The 18,423-nt window shown below is 47.4% G+C and overlaps 1 protein-coding gene across 5 annotated transcripts in view; it reads left to right on the top strand.

Annotated features, from left to right (window-relative positions):
• gmip (GEM interacting protein) overlaps positions 1 to 18,423 on the top strand; it is an 88,923-nt gene that overhangs the window by 26,828 nt on the left and 43,672 nt on the right. For 4 of the 5 annotated variants that reach the window (XM_067973172.1, XM_067973173.1, XM_067973171.1 and 1 more), the window contains one exon: positions 14,987 to 15,080. In XM_067973172.1, coding sequence (XP_067829273.1) covers positions 14,987 to 15,080 — 94 coding nt within the window. Of the gene's footprint in view, positions 1 to 4,438; positions 4,512 to 14,986; positions 15,081 to 18,423 lie in introns of those variants that run through there. The other variant, XM_067973175.1, reaches the window with a different exon arrangement.

Here is an 18,423-nt window from a genome sequence, read left to right as displayed (position 1 = left end):
TCGACACAGAGCAAAGGTCAAACCCGTGACCTTCCTGGTCTGTGTGACTCAACTAGTCACTGGTTGTTGAGCCCGAGGAGAAGGGGGGGAAAGGGAGGGGGAAAAGTGGAGGCAGAGTCAGCTGTAGGTGAGACTGCTCCAAACTCAATTCCTTTGAGGCTGTTACACACAAAGAAGAGAGAGAGAGAGAGAATCTCATGGGGTCCTAGCAGCCCTCCAATACCACACCCAAATAGCCGATCTTCACGTGAGATTCTAGACTGTTCAGCAACCATAGGCTGTTCGACCACGGGGGGAAATCAAGTCCAAATCTGGCCTCACCCAACATCCGCACACTTTGGCCTTTGCAATAAGTGCCACTGGACAGTGACTCCTGTCTGCTATTACTCTCCAATAGACCCCCTCTCCTTCCCACAAACTGCAGCAAGAGTCAGTGCAGTCAGGAGAGAAGGGGGGAGGGGGGTGGGGAGGACGAGGAATGAAATGAAGTGGTACGTGTGGCTCGTGAGGAGCAGGAATGAACAGAATGTGAGGCGGTATGTTAGAGGGAGCAGCTCAGGTAGGTGCATGTTCACCTCTGGCTGACTGGGCTCTGTTATAAATACCAGGGTTGGGACGTCTTTTGGCAGGGCCTGAAAGTAACTTGATTAATCACTAACGAGACCACCTTTTTAAAGGGGATTGGGGCCTGTGAGCCAAGAACCAATTATTGTGCCGACTTTTGATGGAATGAGCAGCTCGTCCTGTTGGGGAGAGAGGGGTCGCAGGCCGCAGCCCTGAATCGCTATTGTTCTGAATCCCAGCAGTGAGCCTTTGAACTGGGGAGGGGCGTAGGGGAGGCAGGTGCAGGTTGACCTGCCTTGCAGTATTTTCTTTTGGGCCCTATCCTTCCACAGAATGCCAAAACTGGATCCACTCTCCTTTCACCTTTCTGTGGATTCCGTCGACCATAATTCCTATGTGAGTAGTGGCCGGCTATTCGACCACACGAGGCATCGCGGCCGGGCCCAATTTTGTGCGCAGACACGCATTTTCTGGCAGTTCTTGGCTTGTAGTGATTGGGAGCGGGCCGCGGCCCAGGGGCAGCCTAACCGAGTCCCATTTCATTCCTTTCTCGTCCTTTCCCCTCTCCCCAACTTTCTCTCCTCCTATCCCGAGGACCTCACAGTCCCTGGAAGCCCTCCGGTGCCTCAGCCATGTGGCCGTTCATCATGCATGAGCCTTAGGCAGTGTGCTGGCTATTCTACCGCAGAGCACGGATTAGGAACTGAACCCAAGATCTTTGGTCAATAATGCTTTGGCACTATGCACCGGTAATCTCGGTAATTTGAGGGACAAAGCCCCATGTATCCCCGTGCCCCCTCCCATAACTTGCCGTGTCTCCCCCCCCCCCCCCCCCCCCCAGTTTGGGAGCCTCTAGCATGAGTGGAGTGACCAATTACTGCTTTTTTTTTGTAAATCTAGTGACCACCTCGTATCAGGCCTCACTGACCCCCATTTCCATCTTCACTTGTCAGCTCCTTTGACCAGGTTTTAGTGGCTGTGTAATGGCAGACGATGGGTTAATTGTTACTGAGTTGTGCTAACGAAAGCTAATAAACCACAAGCCTGTCTGTACAAAGTGTAAGCTGTGACCTACACCCGGTGCTTTGTGTATCTTGTATTGTTCAGAAACTAGTACTGAGCTTTCTTGAGTCTGGCTTCAGGTTGACCAAATGACCACCGTGCTGCGTCTGGTACCCAGTCAGTTCCTCGTTGTGATCACCCCCCTGTGTTGTGAGTTCGGTTGTTCGATCGCGGAGAGTTGTCCCAGCTGTGAGGAAAGAGCTGGTACTGGTTACCAGACACTTTCTGGGTCAAGAGAACCATTGGCAGTTTGGGTCATCCGCCTGTCATTCAGGACGTAGATTGGCATATGGCATTCGGAGGGGATTAGAGAGTGATCATAAAACACTGCTTGCTTCTGTTTAAAAATAGCTGGGCTGTGTTGTTTGTTGCGCCATCTTCATCAGCTATGTGCTGTGAGATCATGTCCTATCCAAACCCTTCCTGTGTCAATTACCCATCAGAATTGGCGTGAATAAACCATGCTTTGAGAAGTGGGGGAGGTGAACAAAATTTCACTTTGAAAGGTCGGGAGGGTAAGGTGGGTAAATGATGGGAGTTGAGATACAGATCAGTCATGATCTAATTGAACGGCAGAACATGCTCGAGGGGCTGAATCAACTACTCCTGTTCATAATGTTCCCAAGAAACGAATTGGCTGCTTGAGGATGGATTGAGGAGGATGAAAATTGAGGAGGATTTGATGACCCTGTGGTCTGATCTGGGATCGTATCGATCCATCAGCATTTTGATGCGGGTTGTCCCAATGGAACCATCGATTATTTTTTTGGGATAAAGCAGTTGGAGTATTGAGTGTTCTTCGCCCGATCATCCAGGTCACCGGTCTTCGTGTGTGAATGTTGGCAGGTTGCTCGACCTTGGGCGGGAGAGGGTGGAGGCATCGAGCTTGAGCCCGATCCTGTCGGCACCAGGCACCGAAACACACTTTCCAGCTGGGGGGGTCACCGTCTGGGGCGGGATCCCCGGCTGATTTAATTTTTTTCTCCCCTTCCTTATCCCAGGGAAGCCAAGGCCCAATTGTACCACTTCACCAAATCTTCAGCCGATCCCGCACAGATCAGGGATTGACACTGGGTCCTTTGCCTGGACCTCATAGCCCATTAGTAGTTCGTAGTCATTGAGGTGGGCAATGTGAATGGTTAGACCGCACCTGGAGTACTGTGAGCAGTTCTGGGCACCGCACCTTTGGAAGGACATGTTGGCCTTGGAGGGAGTGCAGCGTAGGTTTACTAGAATGATACCCGGACTTCAAGGGTTAAGTTACGAGGAGAGATTACACAAATTGGGGTTGTATTCTCTAGAGTTTCGAAGGTTAAGGGGTGATCTGATCGAAGTTTATAAGATATTAAGGGGAACGGATAGGGTGGATAGAGAGAAACTATTTCCGCTGGTTGGGGATTCTAGGAGTAGGGGGCACAGTCTAAAAATTAGAGCCAGACCTTTCAGGAGTGAGATTAGAAAACATTTCTACACACAAAGGGTGGTAGAAGTTTGGAACTCTCTTCCGCAAACGGCAATTGATGCTAGCTCAATTGCTAAATTTAAATCTGAGATTTGGCAACCAAAGGTATTAAGGGATATGGGCCAAAGGCAGGTATATGGAGTTAGATCACAGATCAGCCATGATCTTATCAAATGGCGGAGCAGGCTCGAGGGGCTGAATGGCCTACTCCTGTTCCTGTGGTGTAGGCAGGATCTTTTCGAGGGGTTGGGGGGCTGTTGGATATGAGCTTGGCAGGGCAAACGAAACTACTTCAGTAGGTCGTTCTCAAATAGGAATGTCACAATAAGGTTCAAATAGAAATTTATTACAACTTGAATAAAGCAAATGAAAAGAAAGGCAGTCCTTTCAGACAAGAGCTCTAAAACGTGAAGACCAAGTGCTGGTTATGTGTTGCTCGTTTATCAACAATCTCAGTACGATTCACTGCGATATCCCGGGGAACGTTCAGAAGCACAAACTGGGTTTTCACTGGTCGGACTGTGCAACTGCCCAGCTGTGGATGAACATCTGCTTTATCTGAGTTCTATCAAATAATCTCGGGCACGTTCTTCTTGAAGGAGCGGCTCAATAAAAAGAAATCGTTGACATTTTAGTGGGGGGGGTGGTGTTTGAACCCCGTGAACCCCATGAACCCCCCCAACCCCTGGGGGAGGAACAGAGGCTTTTAATGGATTTCTTATCCTGGTCGTGAGTCTAATCACCATATTGGGCCTTTGTAATCCGTGTGACCCTCATTCAACCGCCAAAGAGAGAGAGAAAGATAGAAACAGTGGATGAAACGAGGAGAGCATTCAAAACGTTTTTGTAAAAACTTCCTTCCCTTCCCACTCTGCTCGCTACTTCTGAGGATCTGTGGTGATCTGTGTGTGTGAGAGACCTGAAGTCGAGAGGAAGCAGAAGTTTTATGTAGGTCACTGGTCGTGTGTGCGTGTACTCACCACCCCCACCCCACCATCGCCCCCGGCCCCCCCTCATCCCCAGCTGGGACGCTCCTGTCAAGAGCGTGGTTCTGGAGGGGGAGGGGATCTCTCCGGCTTTTCGTCACGCGACCACCACCCCCCACCCCCCCCGCAGAGCTGCCGCCGACTGCACTGATTGACCGGCCGCCCTGCAGCTTCTCCGTCTCCGCGCTGTAAACGGGAAGCAGCAGCAAGCAAGCGGTTTGTTGCAGCCCGGGTTTTCAGCCCTCCTTCCTCTCTGCTCGAACGTCGCATCCGTTTGTGGTTAGACTCTGTCTGCGCCTTGCAGGAAACCAGAGAGCTGCTCCGAAACTCCGATCCGGAACGCTGCGTTGGCTTTTAACTGGCAGCACAAACCCTCGGTGGTGGCAGGAAGTTAGGATTCAGGGAGCGAGTACTGGGGACGGTACATTATCCCATCGGTGAGGTTTAGCTGCAAACACTTGGTGCAGTTGTACTGCAGATAACAAGCTCGGGATGGCGTGAGGGTTGCAAGTTAATGGCCCAGATTTTGATGGAACAGGGGATCTCGCAGCGTGACCTGCTCGTTAAACTTTTTCCCTCAGTTTTCCTGTAATTTGCTGGAAGTGCGAGCTGATAGCTGGACATCTAGAACCTCAGTTAATGGCGGGAACACTCCTTATAGGAGTGAGAAAGAAACAGAGGAACGACAGAGAAGGAAGAGTCAAATCAGGTACAGAAAAAGAAATAAAGGGAGGGGAAGAAAGATTGGATTAAGAGAGAGAGAAAAAAGAGAGACAGAAAGAAAAACATTTTTTTTTTAACATTTTAAATTTTAAAAATCTCTAACAACAATTTACTACCTGTAGGAATGAGACCACAGTTTAAATTGTTCCCTTACTGGGCCGGAGAGGTTGAGTGGCATTGCAGGAACATAAATCTCGTCATTTAAAAAGGTCCTTACGCTGTTGAGTACAAGCCCTAACTTTCTGTGGTGAGTTTAATTTGTAATTAATGCAGCAATTTCACAAAACTCACGGGGAAGGTTGAGGGCGAGCCGCCATTTTGGCGGGGCTAACGGTGGAGCGACGCAAGTCGGCCAGCAACTTGTAACGATTCGCAACTCACCGGGCTTCTCTTCCTCGCCACAAAGTCGCTGGACGATTTAGATATTAATGACGGCGAGCGCCATTAAAGTCGCCATTACTTTGGCAGCAAATTCTGGGCTATTTGCATGGACGGCAGCCGAGAGAGTAACGCAGCACGTAACGCAGGACAAGGGCCACGTTTGTACCTGAACTTCAAAGATTGGAAAATATGTCCAGTGGTTTTGAAGTCGGTAAAATTTGGGTGTCAATCAGGCATTGAGACGTGCAGAATGAAAAGTGCCAGGTTCAGTCCCTGGGCTGTGCTGAGTTAACTGATCTTGAATGGGGTGATGATGTGGGGTGCCAGTTGGCCTCAGTGCCCCAAGTCCAGATGTGCGTATGGGGGGGCGGGTGGGGAGGAAAAATCAGCTGTGGTTGTTGCTTCTGGTCGCAATCCAGTGACTCTTGTTGGGAGGAGGTGTTGGGGTGAAGGCAAGATTGGGGTCAGCTATGACCCCCTTCCCACCCCTCCCCCCGCCCACGGTTGAACAGCCCACTGACCAGGCTCACACGCTGAAGAACAGTCAATTGGGTGAGGAAGCAGTTGCTCATGGAGCTATGTCCCAGATTGCACTGCTGCTCTTGGGGGCAAATGAGCAGAGAAATTGGAGGGAGTGAAGTTGAAAGTCCATTGCTGATGGGACCTAGTGTGCGAGACTGCCGTGAAATAAAATTGTAAACAATTTTACAACACCAAGTTATAGTCCAACAATTTTATTTTTAATTTGCACACCACCTGAGGAAGGGGGAAGCCTCCGAAAGCTTGTGGGATTAAAAATAAAATTGCTGGACTATAACTTGGTGTTGTAAAATTGTTTACAATTGTCAACCCCAGTCCATCACCGGCATCTCCACATCATGAAATAAAATGCCAAGGGACAAACAAAGATCCCTTCCCCAAACCAAGGATTGTGGCTGCGTTAGTCTGACAGGAAACAGGAAGCTCCTGGTGCACTGCAAGATAGATTTTTTTTAAAAATTCATTCATGGGATGTGGGCGTCGCTGGCGAGGCCGGCATTTATTGCCCATCCCTAATTGCCCTTGAGAAGGTGGTGGTGAGCCGCCTTCTTGAACCGCTGCAGTCCGTGTGGTGAAGGTTCTCCCACAGTGCTGTTAGGTTGGGATTTTGATCCAGCGACGATGAAGGAAGGGCCGATATATGTCAAAGTCGGGATGGTGTGTGACTTGGAGGGGAACGTGCAGGTGGTGTTGTTCCCATGTGCCTGCTGCCTTTGCCCTTCTAGGTGGTAGAGGTCGCGGGTTTGGGAGGTGCTGTTCAAGAAGCCTTGGCGAGTTGCTGCAGTGCATCCTGTGGATGGTACACACTGCAGCCACTGTGCACTCACTGGTGGCAGAGTGAGCGGATGTTTAGGCCTCACATTTCAACGCGTTAATCCTTCGCTGCGGGGTCTTGGAAAACAGGGTGGGACATGGGTTTGATCCATCACTCAAACTTCAACTCTGGCTTGACTGCCTTTTTGTGGGAAGCTCCGAGCAGAGAGGCGAATAGTTGTGTCCACCTTCCTCTCTAAATGGAGTCCCTGGGCTGACTCACACGAGTCACACCAATAGGCCACCTCCCCCACCCCACCCCTTCCACATGGAGGGTGAATTGGAGGCAGAGGCAGCCTGACAGCACTCTCGATGCCTGAGCAGTGGCAGAGGGCTGGGACAGGGTCACAAGTGCAGAAAGAAATATCGCGCCTTCCATGACCTCAGGACGCCCCAAAGCGCTTTACAGCCAATGAAGTACTTTTGAAGTGTAGTCACTGTTGTAATGTAGGAAATGCAGCAGCCAATTTGCGCACAGCAAGATCCCACAAACAGCAATGTGGTAATGACCAAATAATCTGTTTTAGTGATGTTGGTTGATGGATAAACATTGGCCAGGACACTGAGGAGAACTCTCCTGCTCTTCTTCGAAATAGCGCCATGGGATTTTTTACGCCCACCTGAGAGGGCAGACGGAGCCTCGGTTTAACGTCTCATCTGAAAGACAGCACCTCCGACAGTGCAGCGCTCCCTCAGTACGGCACTGGGAGTGTGGGCCTAGATTTTGTGCTTCCGTCTCTAGAGTGGGACTTGAACCCACGACCTTCTGACTCAGAGGCGAGAGTGCAACCACTGAGTGGCTGACACTTTGCCAGTAATGGTGCAAACAGCAAGGGAACAAGAATGAAAGACGGCCCCCTTCACAATCTCAGGACATCCCAAAGCATTTTATAGCCAATGGAGTACTTTTGAAATGTAGTCACTGTTGTAATGTAGGAAATGCAGCAGCCAATTTGTGCAGAGAATGATAATCAGTTTTCGGTAGTGTTGGTTGAGGGATAAACATTGTCCAGGACACCAGGAGAACTCTGCTCGTCTTTGAACAATGTCATGGGATTTTTTACTTCCACCTGAACAGGCAGATTGGGCTTCGGTTTAATGTCTCATTTGAAAGACGGCACCTCCAACACTGCAGCACTCCTTCAGTACTGCACTGGACTGTCAGCCTAGATTATGTGCTCATGTCATCGAGTTACATTGAGTCTACAACACAGAAACAGGCCATTCAGCCCAACTGGTCTATGCCGGCGTTTATGCTCCATATGAGCCTCCTCCCTCCCTCCTTCATCTCACCCTATCAGCATATCCTTCTATTCCTTTCTCCCTCATGTGTTTATCTAGCTTCCCCTTAAATGCCCCCATGCTATTCACCTCAACAACTCCTTGTGGTAACGAGTTCTGCGTTCTCACCACTCTCTGGGTAAAGAAGTTTCTCCAGAATTCACTACTGGATTTATTAATGATGATCTTACATTGATGACCTGTAGTTCTGGTCTCCCCCCACAATTGGAAACATTTTCTCTACGTCTACCCTATCAAACCCTTTCATTATCTTAAAGACCTCTATCAGGTCACCCCTCAGCCTTCTCTTTTCTAGAGAAAAGAGCCCCAGCCTGTTTAGTCTTTCCTGATAAATATATCTTTTCAGTTCTGGTATCATCCTTGTGAATCTTTTTTGCACCTTCTCCAATGCCTCTATATCCTTTCTATAATATGGAGACCAGAAGTGTGCACAATACTCCACGAGTTGTGTAACGAAGGTTCTATACAAATTTAACATAACTTTTCTTTGCTTTTCAATTCTATCCCTCTAGAAATGAACCCCAGTGGTTGGTTTGCCTTTTTATAGCCTTATTAACCTGCGTCGCTACTTTTAGTGATTTGTGTATCTGTACGAGAGGTAAGCAGCCAACAGAGACCTTATGGGTTGAATTGAGAAATAGGAAAGGATCTAAGACTATAGTGGGAGTTGTGTATAGGACCCCTGGCAGCAGCTCTGAAATGCTAGATTGTATAAATGCAGAGATTAGACAAGCGTGTAAGAAAGGCATAGTGGTCTTAATGGGGGACTTTAACCTTCACATAGATTGGGAAAAGCAGACTAGCAACTGTCAGAAAGGTAGTGAATTTCTTGAGTGTGTCCAGGATAGTTTTCTACAGCAGTATGTCCTAGAGGCAACAAGGGGGCAAGCCATACTAGATTTAGTAATGAGTAATGAACCAGATTTAGTTAACGGCTTAACTGTGCGTGAACATCTATCCAATAGTGATCATAACATGATCGAGTTCAATGAAAGGGAAAAAAGTGAATCAGCTGCTAAGATTCTAGACTTGGGCAAGGCCGACTTCAATGGGATGAGACAGAGACTGTCCACAGTAAACTGGGCAAATCTGTTAATGGGTAAAACAACTGATGATCAGCGGGAAATGTTTAAAGAAACATTTAACGTGATACAGAATCGGTTTATACCTCTGAGGGGCAAGAACTCTACTTGCCAAAAAAAAACAGCCAAGGACAACTAAAGAGGTAAGGGACAGTATAAGACAGAAGGAAAGGGCATACAAAAAGGCAAAAAATGGCACAGATCCTGGCGAATGGGAAAGGTACAAAGATCAACAAAGGGTCACAAAACAGATAGTAAGAGCTACAAAAAGAGAGTATGAAAAGAAACTGGCAAGGGATATCAAAACCAATATGAAGAACTTTTATAGTTATATTAGGAAAAAGAGGGTGGTCAGGAGCAGTGTTGGCCCCTTAAAAACTGAAAGTGGGGATATTGTCATTGACAATGGGGAAATGGTGGACATGTTGAACAATTACTTTGCGTCAGTATTTACAGTCGAAAAAGAGGATAGCATGCTGGAAATCCCAAGAAAACTAATATTGAATCGGGGACAGGGAATCGATAAAATTAACATAAGTAAAGCAACAGTAATGAAGAAAATAATAGCACTAAAGAGTGACAAATCCCCAGGGCCAGATGGTTTCCATCCCAGGGTTTTAAAGGAAGTAGATGAGCACATTGCGGATGCCCTAACTATAATCTTTCAAAGTTCTCTAGATTCAGGAACTGTCCCTCTAGATTTGAAAATTGCACATGTCACTCTGCTTTTTAAGAAAGGAGAGAGAGGGAAACCAGGGAATTATAGACCAGTTAGCCTAACATCTGTTGTGGGGAAAATGCTGGAGTCTATAATTAAGGATAGGGTGACTGAACACCTTGAGAATTTTCAGTTAATCAGAGAGAGCCAGCATGGATTTGTGAAAGGTAGGTCGTGCCTGACAAACCTGATTGAATTTTTTGAAGAGGTGACTAAAGTAGTGGACAGGGGAATGTCAATGGATGTTATTTATATGGACTTCCAGAAGGCATTTGATAAGGTCCCACATAAGAGACTGTTAGCTAAGTTAGAAGCCCATGGAATCGAGGGAAAAGTACGGACTTGGTTAGGAAGTTGGCTGAGCGAAAGGCGACAGAGAGTAGGGATAATGGGTAAGTATTCACGTTGGCAGGATGTGACTAGTGGAGTCCCGCAAGGATCTGTCTTGGGGCCTCAATTATTCACAATATTTATTAACGACTTAGACGAAGGCATAGAAAGTCTCATATCTAAGTTTGCCGATGACACAAAGATTGGTGGCATTGTAAGCAGTGTTGATGAAAACATAAAATTACAAAGCGATATTGATAGATTAGGTGAATGGGCAAAACTGGCAAATGGAATTCAGTGCAGACAAATGTGAGGTCATCCACTTTGGATCAAAAAAGGATAGAACAGGGTACTTTCTAAATGGTAAAAAGTTAAAAACAGTGGATGTCCAAAGGGACTTAGGGGTTCAGGTACATAGATCATTGAAGTGTCATGAACAGGTGCAGAAAATAATCAATAAGGCTAATGGAATGCTGGCCTTTATATCTAGAGGACTAGAGTACAAGGGGGCAGAAGTTATGCTGCAGCTATACAAAACCCTGGTTAGACCGCACCTGGAGTACTGTGAGCAGTTCTGGGCACCGCACCTTCAGAAGGACATATTGGCCTTGGAGGGAGTGCAGCGTAGGTTTACTAGAATGATACCCGGACTTCAAGGGTTAAGTTACGTGGAGAGATTACACAAATTGGGGTTGTATTCTCTGGAGTTTCGAAGGTTAAGGGGTGATCTGATTGAAGTTTATAAGATATTAAGGGGAACGGATAGGGTGGATAGAGAGAAACTATTTCCACTGGTTGGGGATTTTAGGAGTAGGGGGCACAGTCTAAAAATTAGAGCCAGACCTTTCAGGAGTGAGATTAGAAAACATTTCTACACACAAAGCGTGGTAGAAGTTTGGAACTCTCTCACGCAAACGGCAATTGATACTAGCTCAACTGCTAAATTTAAATGTGAGATAGATAGCTTTTTGGCAACCAAAGGTATTAAGGGATATGGGCCAAAGGCAGGTATATGGAGTTAGATCACAGATCAGCCATGATCTTATCAAATGGCGGAGCAGGCACGAGGGGCTGAATGGCCTACTCCTGTTCCTATGTTCCTACCCCTAGATCCCTTTGCTCCTCTACCCCATTTAGACTCTTATTATCCAAGCAGTATGTGGCCTCCTTACTCTTCCTACTAAAATGCACCACCTCACACTTATCTATATTGAAATTCATTTTCCAATTACACGCCCATTCTGCAAGTTTATTAATATCGTCTTGCATTTTGATGCATTCATCCCTTGTATTAACTACACCCCTCAATTTGATGTCGTCTTCAAATTCTGACATTGTACTTCCGATTCCCGAGTCCTAATCGTTGATGTAAATTGTGAACAACAGTGGTCCCAGCACCGATCCCTGTGGAACACCACTTCCCACCTTTTGCCAGTCTGAGTAGCTACCCTTAACTCCTACTCTCTGTTTTCTGTTTTGTAGCCAGCTTGCTATCCATTCTGCTACCTGTCTCCTGACTCCACAGGCTCTGACCTTAGTCATGAGTCTACAATGTGGTACCTTTTCGAAGGCCTTTTGAAAATCCAAATATATTACATCTACTACATTACCCTTGTCTACTCTTTCTGTTACTTCTTCAAAGAATTCAGTGAGGTTGGTCAAGCATGACTTTCTGTACTGAAATCTGTGCTGACTCTTTATTATATTTTCATTTTCTAAATGTTTTCCTATTACATCTTTGAGTAAAGATTCCATTATCTTTCCTGCCACCGATGTTAAGCTAACTGGTCTATAGTTCCCTGGACTTGTTCTATCTCCCTTTTTTAAATATAGGAATAATATTAGCTGTCCGCCAGTCCTCAGGCACTATTTCCCTTTCTAACTAATTTTTATATATATGTAATGGTGTCTCTGCTATCTCCGTCCTGGAGTGGGGTTTGAACCCATGACCTTCTGACTCAAGAGTGTTGCCACTGAGCCATGGCTGACACCTTCCCACAGATCTGTAACAAATCCTTTGTATATTTAAGTGTACATTCACGTACATATTTCATGAAGACCTTGTACATTTTGATTGCTTGACGTTTGTAAGAAGAATGCACTTCGAACACAGGTATCATTTTATAATGAGAGAGTCTCATTGCGTTGAGTCAGAGGGTTAGTAATTGGGGTGCTGCGTTCATCTCGCTAATTGGATGTTTACTGCTGGATGTATCACTCTCCAAATTTTTTCCTGGTGATTTACTTAAAGAAAGACTTGCATTTCTACAGTGCCTTTCATGATGTCCCAAAGCACTTTACAACCAATGAAGTACTTTTGAAGTGTAGTCACTGTTGTAATGTAGGAAATGTGGCAGCCAATTTGCGCACAGCAAGATCCCACAAACAGCAATGAGATAAATGACCAGATAATCTGTTTTAGTGATATTGGCAAGGGATACATATTGACCAGGACACTGGGGAGAACTCCCCATCTCTTCTTCGAATAGTGCCATGGGATCTTTTACATCCACCTAAGAGGGCAGACGGGGCCTTGGTTTAATGTCTTATCTGAAGGACGGGGGCACCTCCGACAGTGCAGCGCTCCCTCAGTGCCGCACTGGGGCGTCAGCCTAGATCATGGGCTCAAGTGTCCGGAGTGGGGCTTGAACCCGCAACCTTCTGACTCCGAGGCGAGAGAGTTGCCCACTGAGCCACAGCTGACAGTGTTGCTGCACTTGGCACAGTGATCAGCAACCCAGGCAATGCCAGGTGGCAGCAATTTAACCTGCCAGGAAAGGTTAAGGAAGTTGGGTACCTGGATCTTTGGAAAAGAGGAGACTTTTAGTAACCGGATAGAAATTTTCCGGGTTGTAGAAAGGGAACAGATAAAGTTGGTTTGAACGGATTGTTTACATTTCAGAGTGTTCAAAGCAGGAGACCTGAGTTTTTTTTTAAAAAGAGAGAGCTTGAAGTTGGTTATGTGAATGTTAGAGGGCAAAAGCTTAACGAGTTTGTCAGAAATTCTTTGCTATTTTAACAGAGGTGTTCAGTAAACTCTTCCCTTAAATTAATGGGCAAAGGGGTTTCAGACGGAGGTGCTGAGGTCTTGTACGCTGGTGCGGCATTTTAATGTGTAGTTAGTGGAGGGGTAACTTCCTTTTAACACAAGGGGTATTAGAATCGGACAGGAAGTTGCTCGGGAACCACTGTATAAATGGGTTCAAAAGGCAACTGGAGAATGTGAAGGGAAAAAGGAGCAGGAGTAGGTCACACGGCCCCTCGAGCCTGCTCCCCCATTCAACAAGATCGACGGGAGGTAATGGGGAGAAGAACACTGTTCAGAGTTGGGATGTAAAACAAAACAGCTCCGTGAGGTGGCTGGTTCAGAGATCATTGGAATGGGAACAGGGAGCGGTGATTAATTCCAAGCCTTGCATCAAATGACTCACTTAATAAGAACATAGGAATTGCAGGATGAGATAGACCAAGATCCATCTAGTTCACCTTCTACCATCCTGGTAGTCGCTGATACAACGTTAATGGAGTTGTTGACTAATCACAGCAATCAATCTCGATCAATTAGTCTCCAACAGACCCAGACATGAGGTGAGGAAAACCCCAGTGATGGAGAGATTTGGGAACCATAGGTCCAAAGTCACTTGTTCCCCCTTCCTCCCGCATGCTCCCCACCTCCCCACCAAGCATGGACACTCACCACATGTCATGTCTCAATTTACTCATACACTGTATCCCAAAAGTACTACAATGAACCAAGTGCTCCAGCGCTGAGGTTAATGGATTCCAGCCTCAGGATAATCAGAATCAAACAAATTCACACATTCATAAAACACTGGGGGTTGGGGGGCACCTGCCTACCACAATATACCCCTTGAAAATATAAATCCTTGAGAAGGAGTTTGTTCAGAAGTATTGTGGATGCATTCTCCAAAAAATTCGTCAAAGACCTAGCCCCCCAAAGCGCTTCACAAACTATGGGTCTCTTTGAAGTATAGTCCCTGTTTTGTAGGCAAATATGACAGCCAAATTTTGCACAAGGTCTCTCAAACAGCAGATGTGATGAAAGACTAGTTAATCTGTCTTTAGTGATATTGGTTGGGCGATAAAGGAAGGGCAGGATACTGAGGAAACTCCCTGCTCTTCTTCGAATAGTGCCCTGGGATCTACCTGAGAGGACAGGTGTGGCCTTGGTCTAACACCTCGTTTGAAAGACGACACCTCTGACAGCGCAGCACTAGGTTAAGGACTCAGGTTCTGGAGTTAGAGTTGCCAACTCTGGTTGGACGTATTCCAGGAGGTGTCATCACATGACCGTCCACCTCCAACTGACCCACCCCCACACTCCCGCCATTGGTCACCCGACACGTCCATCCTCAGAGCACACCGTCTTCCCAAGGCCAATTGGAAAGCGAACAGACTCTTTGTTACCCAATTGGATGATTCTTCACTGTCAGAGATGGTAAAGAAGGCTATTTGATATTTTTATAACTAATAAACAAAAGCGTTCAAAGAAAATGAAAAATCTCACAATTTGTGGGTTGCTAGGCCACTTCAGAGGGCATTAAGAGTCAACCATCTGTCGTGTATAGGCCAGACCAGGTATGGCCGACAGATTCCCTGCCCTGAAAGACACCAGTGAACTGGTTGGGTTTTTACAATGATCTGGCAGCTTTCATCGGTGCTCACAAATTACCAGATTTATTGAATCCAACTTGCTAGGGCAGGATTTGAATTCATAATCAATGTATTGCCAATCCAGTACTGTAACCGTTATAATACTGTACCCTGTTGTGTTGCTGGAGTTCGTATATAAGCGCAGTTTACTCGCACTGCTCCGTTTTCCATTGCGTCCGGAGCCAGTTGGGTCTGACAGGGATGAGCAGCAGTTGGGATCCAGTCAGTGTAGCCACCAGCTCTCCCTGCTGAGGAAAATGAGGGCAAAGGACCTCGGAGGGACAAGGTAACAGTAGAAAAAAAAATTGTAGAGCCCTCCCTCATTTAACGAACTCAATTCTCTACACAGGTCTAAATGCTCAAAGCGAAGAAAATGAAAAGCCGAGACGTTACAGTGAAATATTCCGGGAACTCGACGCGCTAGAAATTTCATTTGGAAACTCGTGAGTAACGGCTGGTCAGATCCCCGCGTTAAACTGTTCTTTCTGTTTTCTCTGCTGCACTCCTGGGTTATAATTCCACAGGTCATTCTTCACATGTGTGAGCCTGGAAAGGGAGCGTCAACTGGTGTCAGAGGGCCCCAATCCTCTGCTGACCCGCCATTCGTTCGCCCCTACTTTCCGGTCGCAGGTCACTGGGCAGGATCCATTGTATTCCAGAACAATCTGTAACCTCATGGCCCGGCATATTCCTCACTCTACCATTACCATCAAGCCAGGGGATCAACCCTGGTTCAATGAGGAGTGTAGAAGAGCATGCCAGGAGCAGCACCAGGCGTACCGAAAAATGAGGTGCCAACCTGGTGAACTACAGCTCAGGACTACATGCATGCTAAACAGCGGAAGCAACATGCTATAGACAGAGCTAAGCGATTCCACAACCAACGGATCAGATCAAAGCTCTGCAGTCCTGCCACATCCAGTCGTGAATGGTGGTGGACAATTAAACAACTAACGGGAGGAAGAGGCTCTGTAAACATCCCCATCCTCAATGATGGCAGAGTCCAGCACATGAGTGCAAAAGACAAGGCTGAAGCGTTTGCAACCATCTTCAGCCAGAAGTGCCGAGTGGATGATCCATCTCGGCCTCCTCCCGATATCTCCACCATCACAGAAGCCAGTCTTCAGCCAATTCGATTCACTCCACGTGATATCAAGAAACGGCTGAGTGCACTGGATACAGCAAAGGCTATGAGCCCCGACAACATCCCGGCTGTAGTGCTGAAGATTTGTGCTCCAGAACTAGCCGCGCCTCTAGCCAAGCTGTTCCAGTACAGCAACAACATTGGCATCTACCCGACAATGTGGAAAATTGCCCAGGTATGTCCTGTCCACAAAAAGGCAGGACAAATCCAATCCGGCCAATTACCGCCCCATCAGTCTACTCTCAATCATCAGCAAAGTGATGGAAGGTTTCGTCGACAGTGCTATCAAGCGGCACTTACTCACCAATAACCTGCTCAGCGATGCTCAGTTTGGGTTCCACCAAGACCACTCGGCTCCAAACCTCATTACTGCCTTGGTCCAAACATGAACAAAAGCGCTGAATTCCAGAGGTGAGGTGAGAGTGACTGCCCTTGACATCAAGGCAGCATTTGACTGAGTGTGGCACCAAGGAGCCCTAGTAAAATTGAAGTCAATGCGAATCTGGGGGAAAACTCCTCAGTGGCTGGAGTCATACTTAGCACAAAGGAAGATGGTAGTGGTCGTTGGAGGCCAATCATCTCAGCCCCAGGACATTGCTGCAGGAGTTCCTCAGGACAGTGCCCTAGGCCCAACCATCTTCAGCTGCTTCATCAATGACCTTCCCTCCATCATAAGGTCAGAAATGGGGATGTTTGCTGATGATTGCACAGTGTTCAGTTCCATTCGCAATCCCTCAGACAATGAAGCAGTCCGTGCCCGCATGCAGCAAGACCTGGACAACATCCAGGCTTGAGCTGATAAGTGGCAAGTAACATTCGCGCCAGACAAGTGCCAGGCAATGACCATCTCCAACAAGAGAGAGTCTAACCACCTCCCCTTGACATTCAATGGCATTACCATCACCAGATCCCCCACCATCAACATCCTGGGGGTTACCATTGATTAGAAACTTAACTGGACCAGCCACATAAATACTGTGTCTACAAGAGCAGGTCAGAGGCTAGGTATTCTGTGGCGAGTGACTCACCTCCTGACTCCCCAAAGCCTTTCCACCATCTACAAGGCACAAGTCAGGAGTGTGATGGAATACTCTCCACTTGCCTGGATGAGTGCAGCTCCAACAACCCTCAAGAAGCTCGACACCATCCAGGACAAAGCAGCCCGCTTGATTGGCACCCCATCCACCACCCTAAACATTCACTCCCTTCACCACCGGCGCACTGTGGCTGAAGTGTGTACCATCTACAAGATGCACTGCAGCAACTCGCCAAGGCTTCTTCAACAGCACCTCCCAAACCCATGACCTCTACCACCTAGAAGGACAAGAGCAGCAGGCACATGGGAACAACACCACCTGCACGTTCCCCTCCCCATGTCTCTCACCATCCCGACTTGGAAATATATCGCCGTTCCTTCATCGTCGCTGGGTCAAAATCCTGGAACTGCCTTCCTAACAGCACTGTGGGAGAACCTTCACCACACGGACTGCAGCGGTTCAAGAAGGCGGCTCACCACCACCTTCTCAAGGGCAGTTAGGGATGGGCGATAAATGCCGGCCTCGCCAGCGACGCCCACATCCCATGAATGAATTTTTAAAAAGCCCATTCCCGGGGGGGATAATGATGCCATGTGTGGCGCCCCCTTACTGAGACCAGTTAACTCAGTATGGAGCAGTGATCCAAAGCACTCTGGTCTGTGAGGCTCTGCTCTGGTTCGCATGCATCACATTTACCAGCTGATCCAGGGGGTGCCTCTGATACCCGATGGACCAAACCGGGCATGTTCATGTCGTCCCTGCCATTTAACTAAAATCGGCACCTTATTTATACCATGGTAATGGAGGCTTTTTTCACAAAGTGCCTTGTTGATGGTGAGATGATTGCCCCTCTTTCTTTGCGGGGGTGGGCAGGGTCTCGGTGTCACTCACCACCAGCTGCTGACCACCCCTCTGCTGCCCTGACGCCAGCGGTCCAGAGTGAGCTGGCACTGATTCTCCCTCTGATTTTGCCGTTCTCCCTTGCTGGGGGCAGATAGGGAGGTGAAGCAAGGGATCAGGAGCTGAGAAGATCAAACCTGCGACCAAGGAGAGGCTCCATGACAATGGTCCCCGCCCCCCCCCCCAACTAGTGTACAATACCAGAGTACTGCTCCAGCAAGACTAGAGGTTTAATGGACCTTCTGTTGCAGATACAACAGCTCTACTCTCTTTTGAAAGCCTAGCTGACGCCATTTTCCTTTCCTTGTTGAGTAGAGCTGGACTTGCTTTGGGAGTTTCCAATTCTCAGATCAAGTGCTGCTTCTGGAGTAAGTGAATGCAAGAGTGGCCTTTAACCCAGTCCCAAACCGGACTGGAGTGGGGCATTCCAAAACCCCGCCCTGTGGAGGTGAGTAATGGGTTAGATTGTGCCCAGCCTCTTTAATCGTCGTTTGTAAACAATTTTACAACACCAAGTTATAGTCCAGCAATTTTATTTTAAATTCACAAGCTTTCGGAGGCTACCTCCTTCCTCAGGTGAACGATGTGGAAATCGTCCACATCGTTCACCTGAGGAAGGAGGAAGCCTCCGAAAGCTTGTGAATTTAAAATAAAATTGCTGGACTATAACTTGGTGTTGTAAAATTGTTTACAATTGTCAACCCC

The sequence above is a fragment of the Heptranchias perlo genome, chromosome 37, assembly GCF_035084215.1.
Source record: "Heptranchias perlo isolate sHepPer1 chromosome 37, sHepPer1.hap1, whole genome shotgun sequence".
NCBI lineage: Eukaryota > Metazoa > Chordata > Chondrichthyes > Hexanchiformes > Hexanchidae > Heptranchias > Heptranchias perlo.
This window is presented reverse-complemented; position numbering and strand designations above follow the sequence as displayed.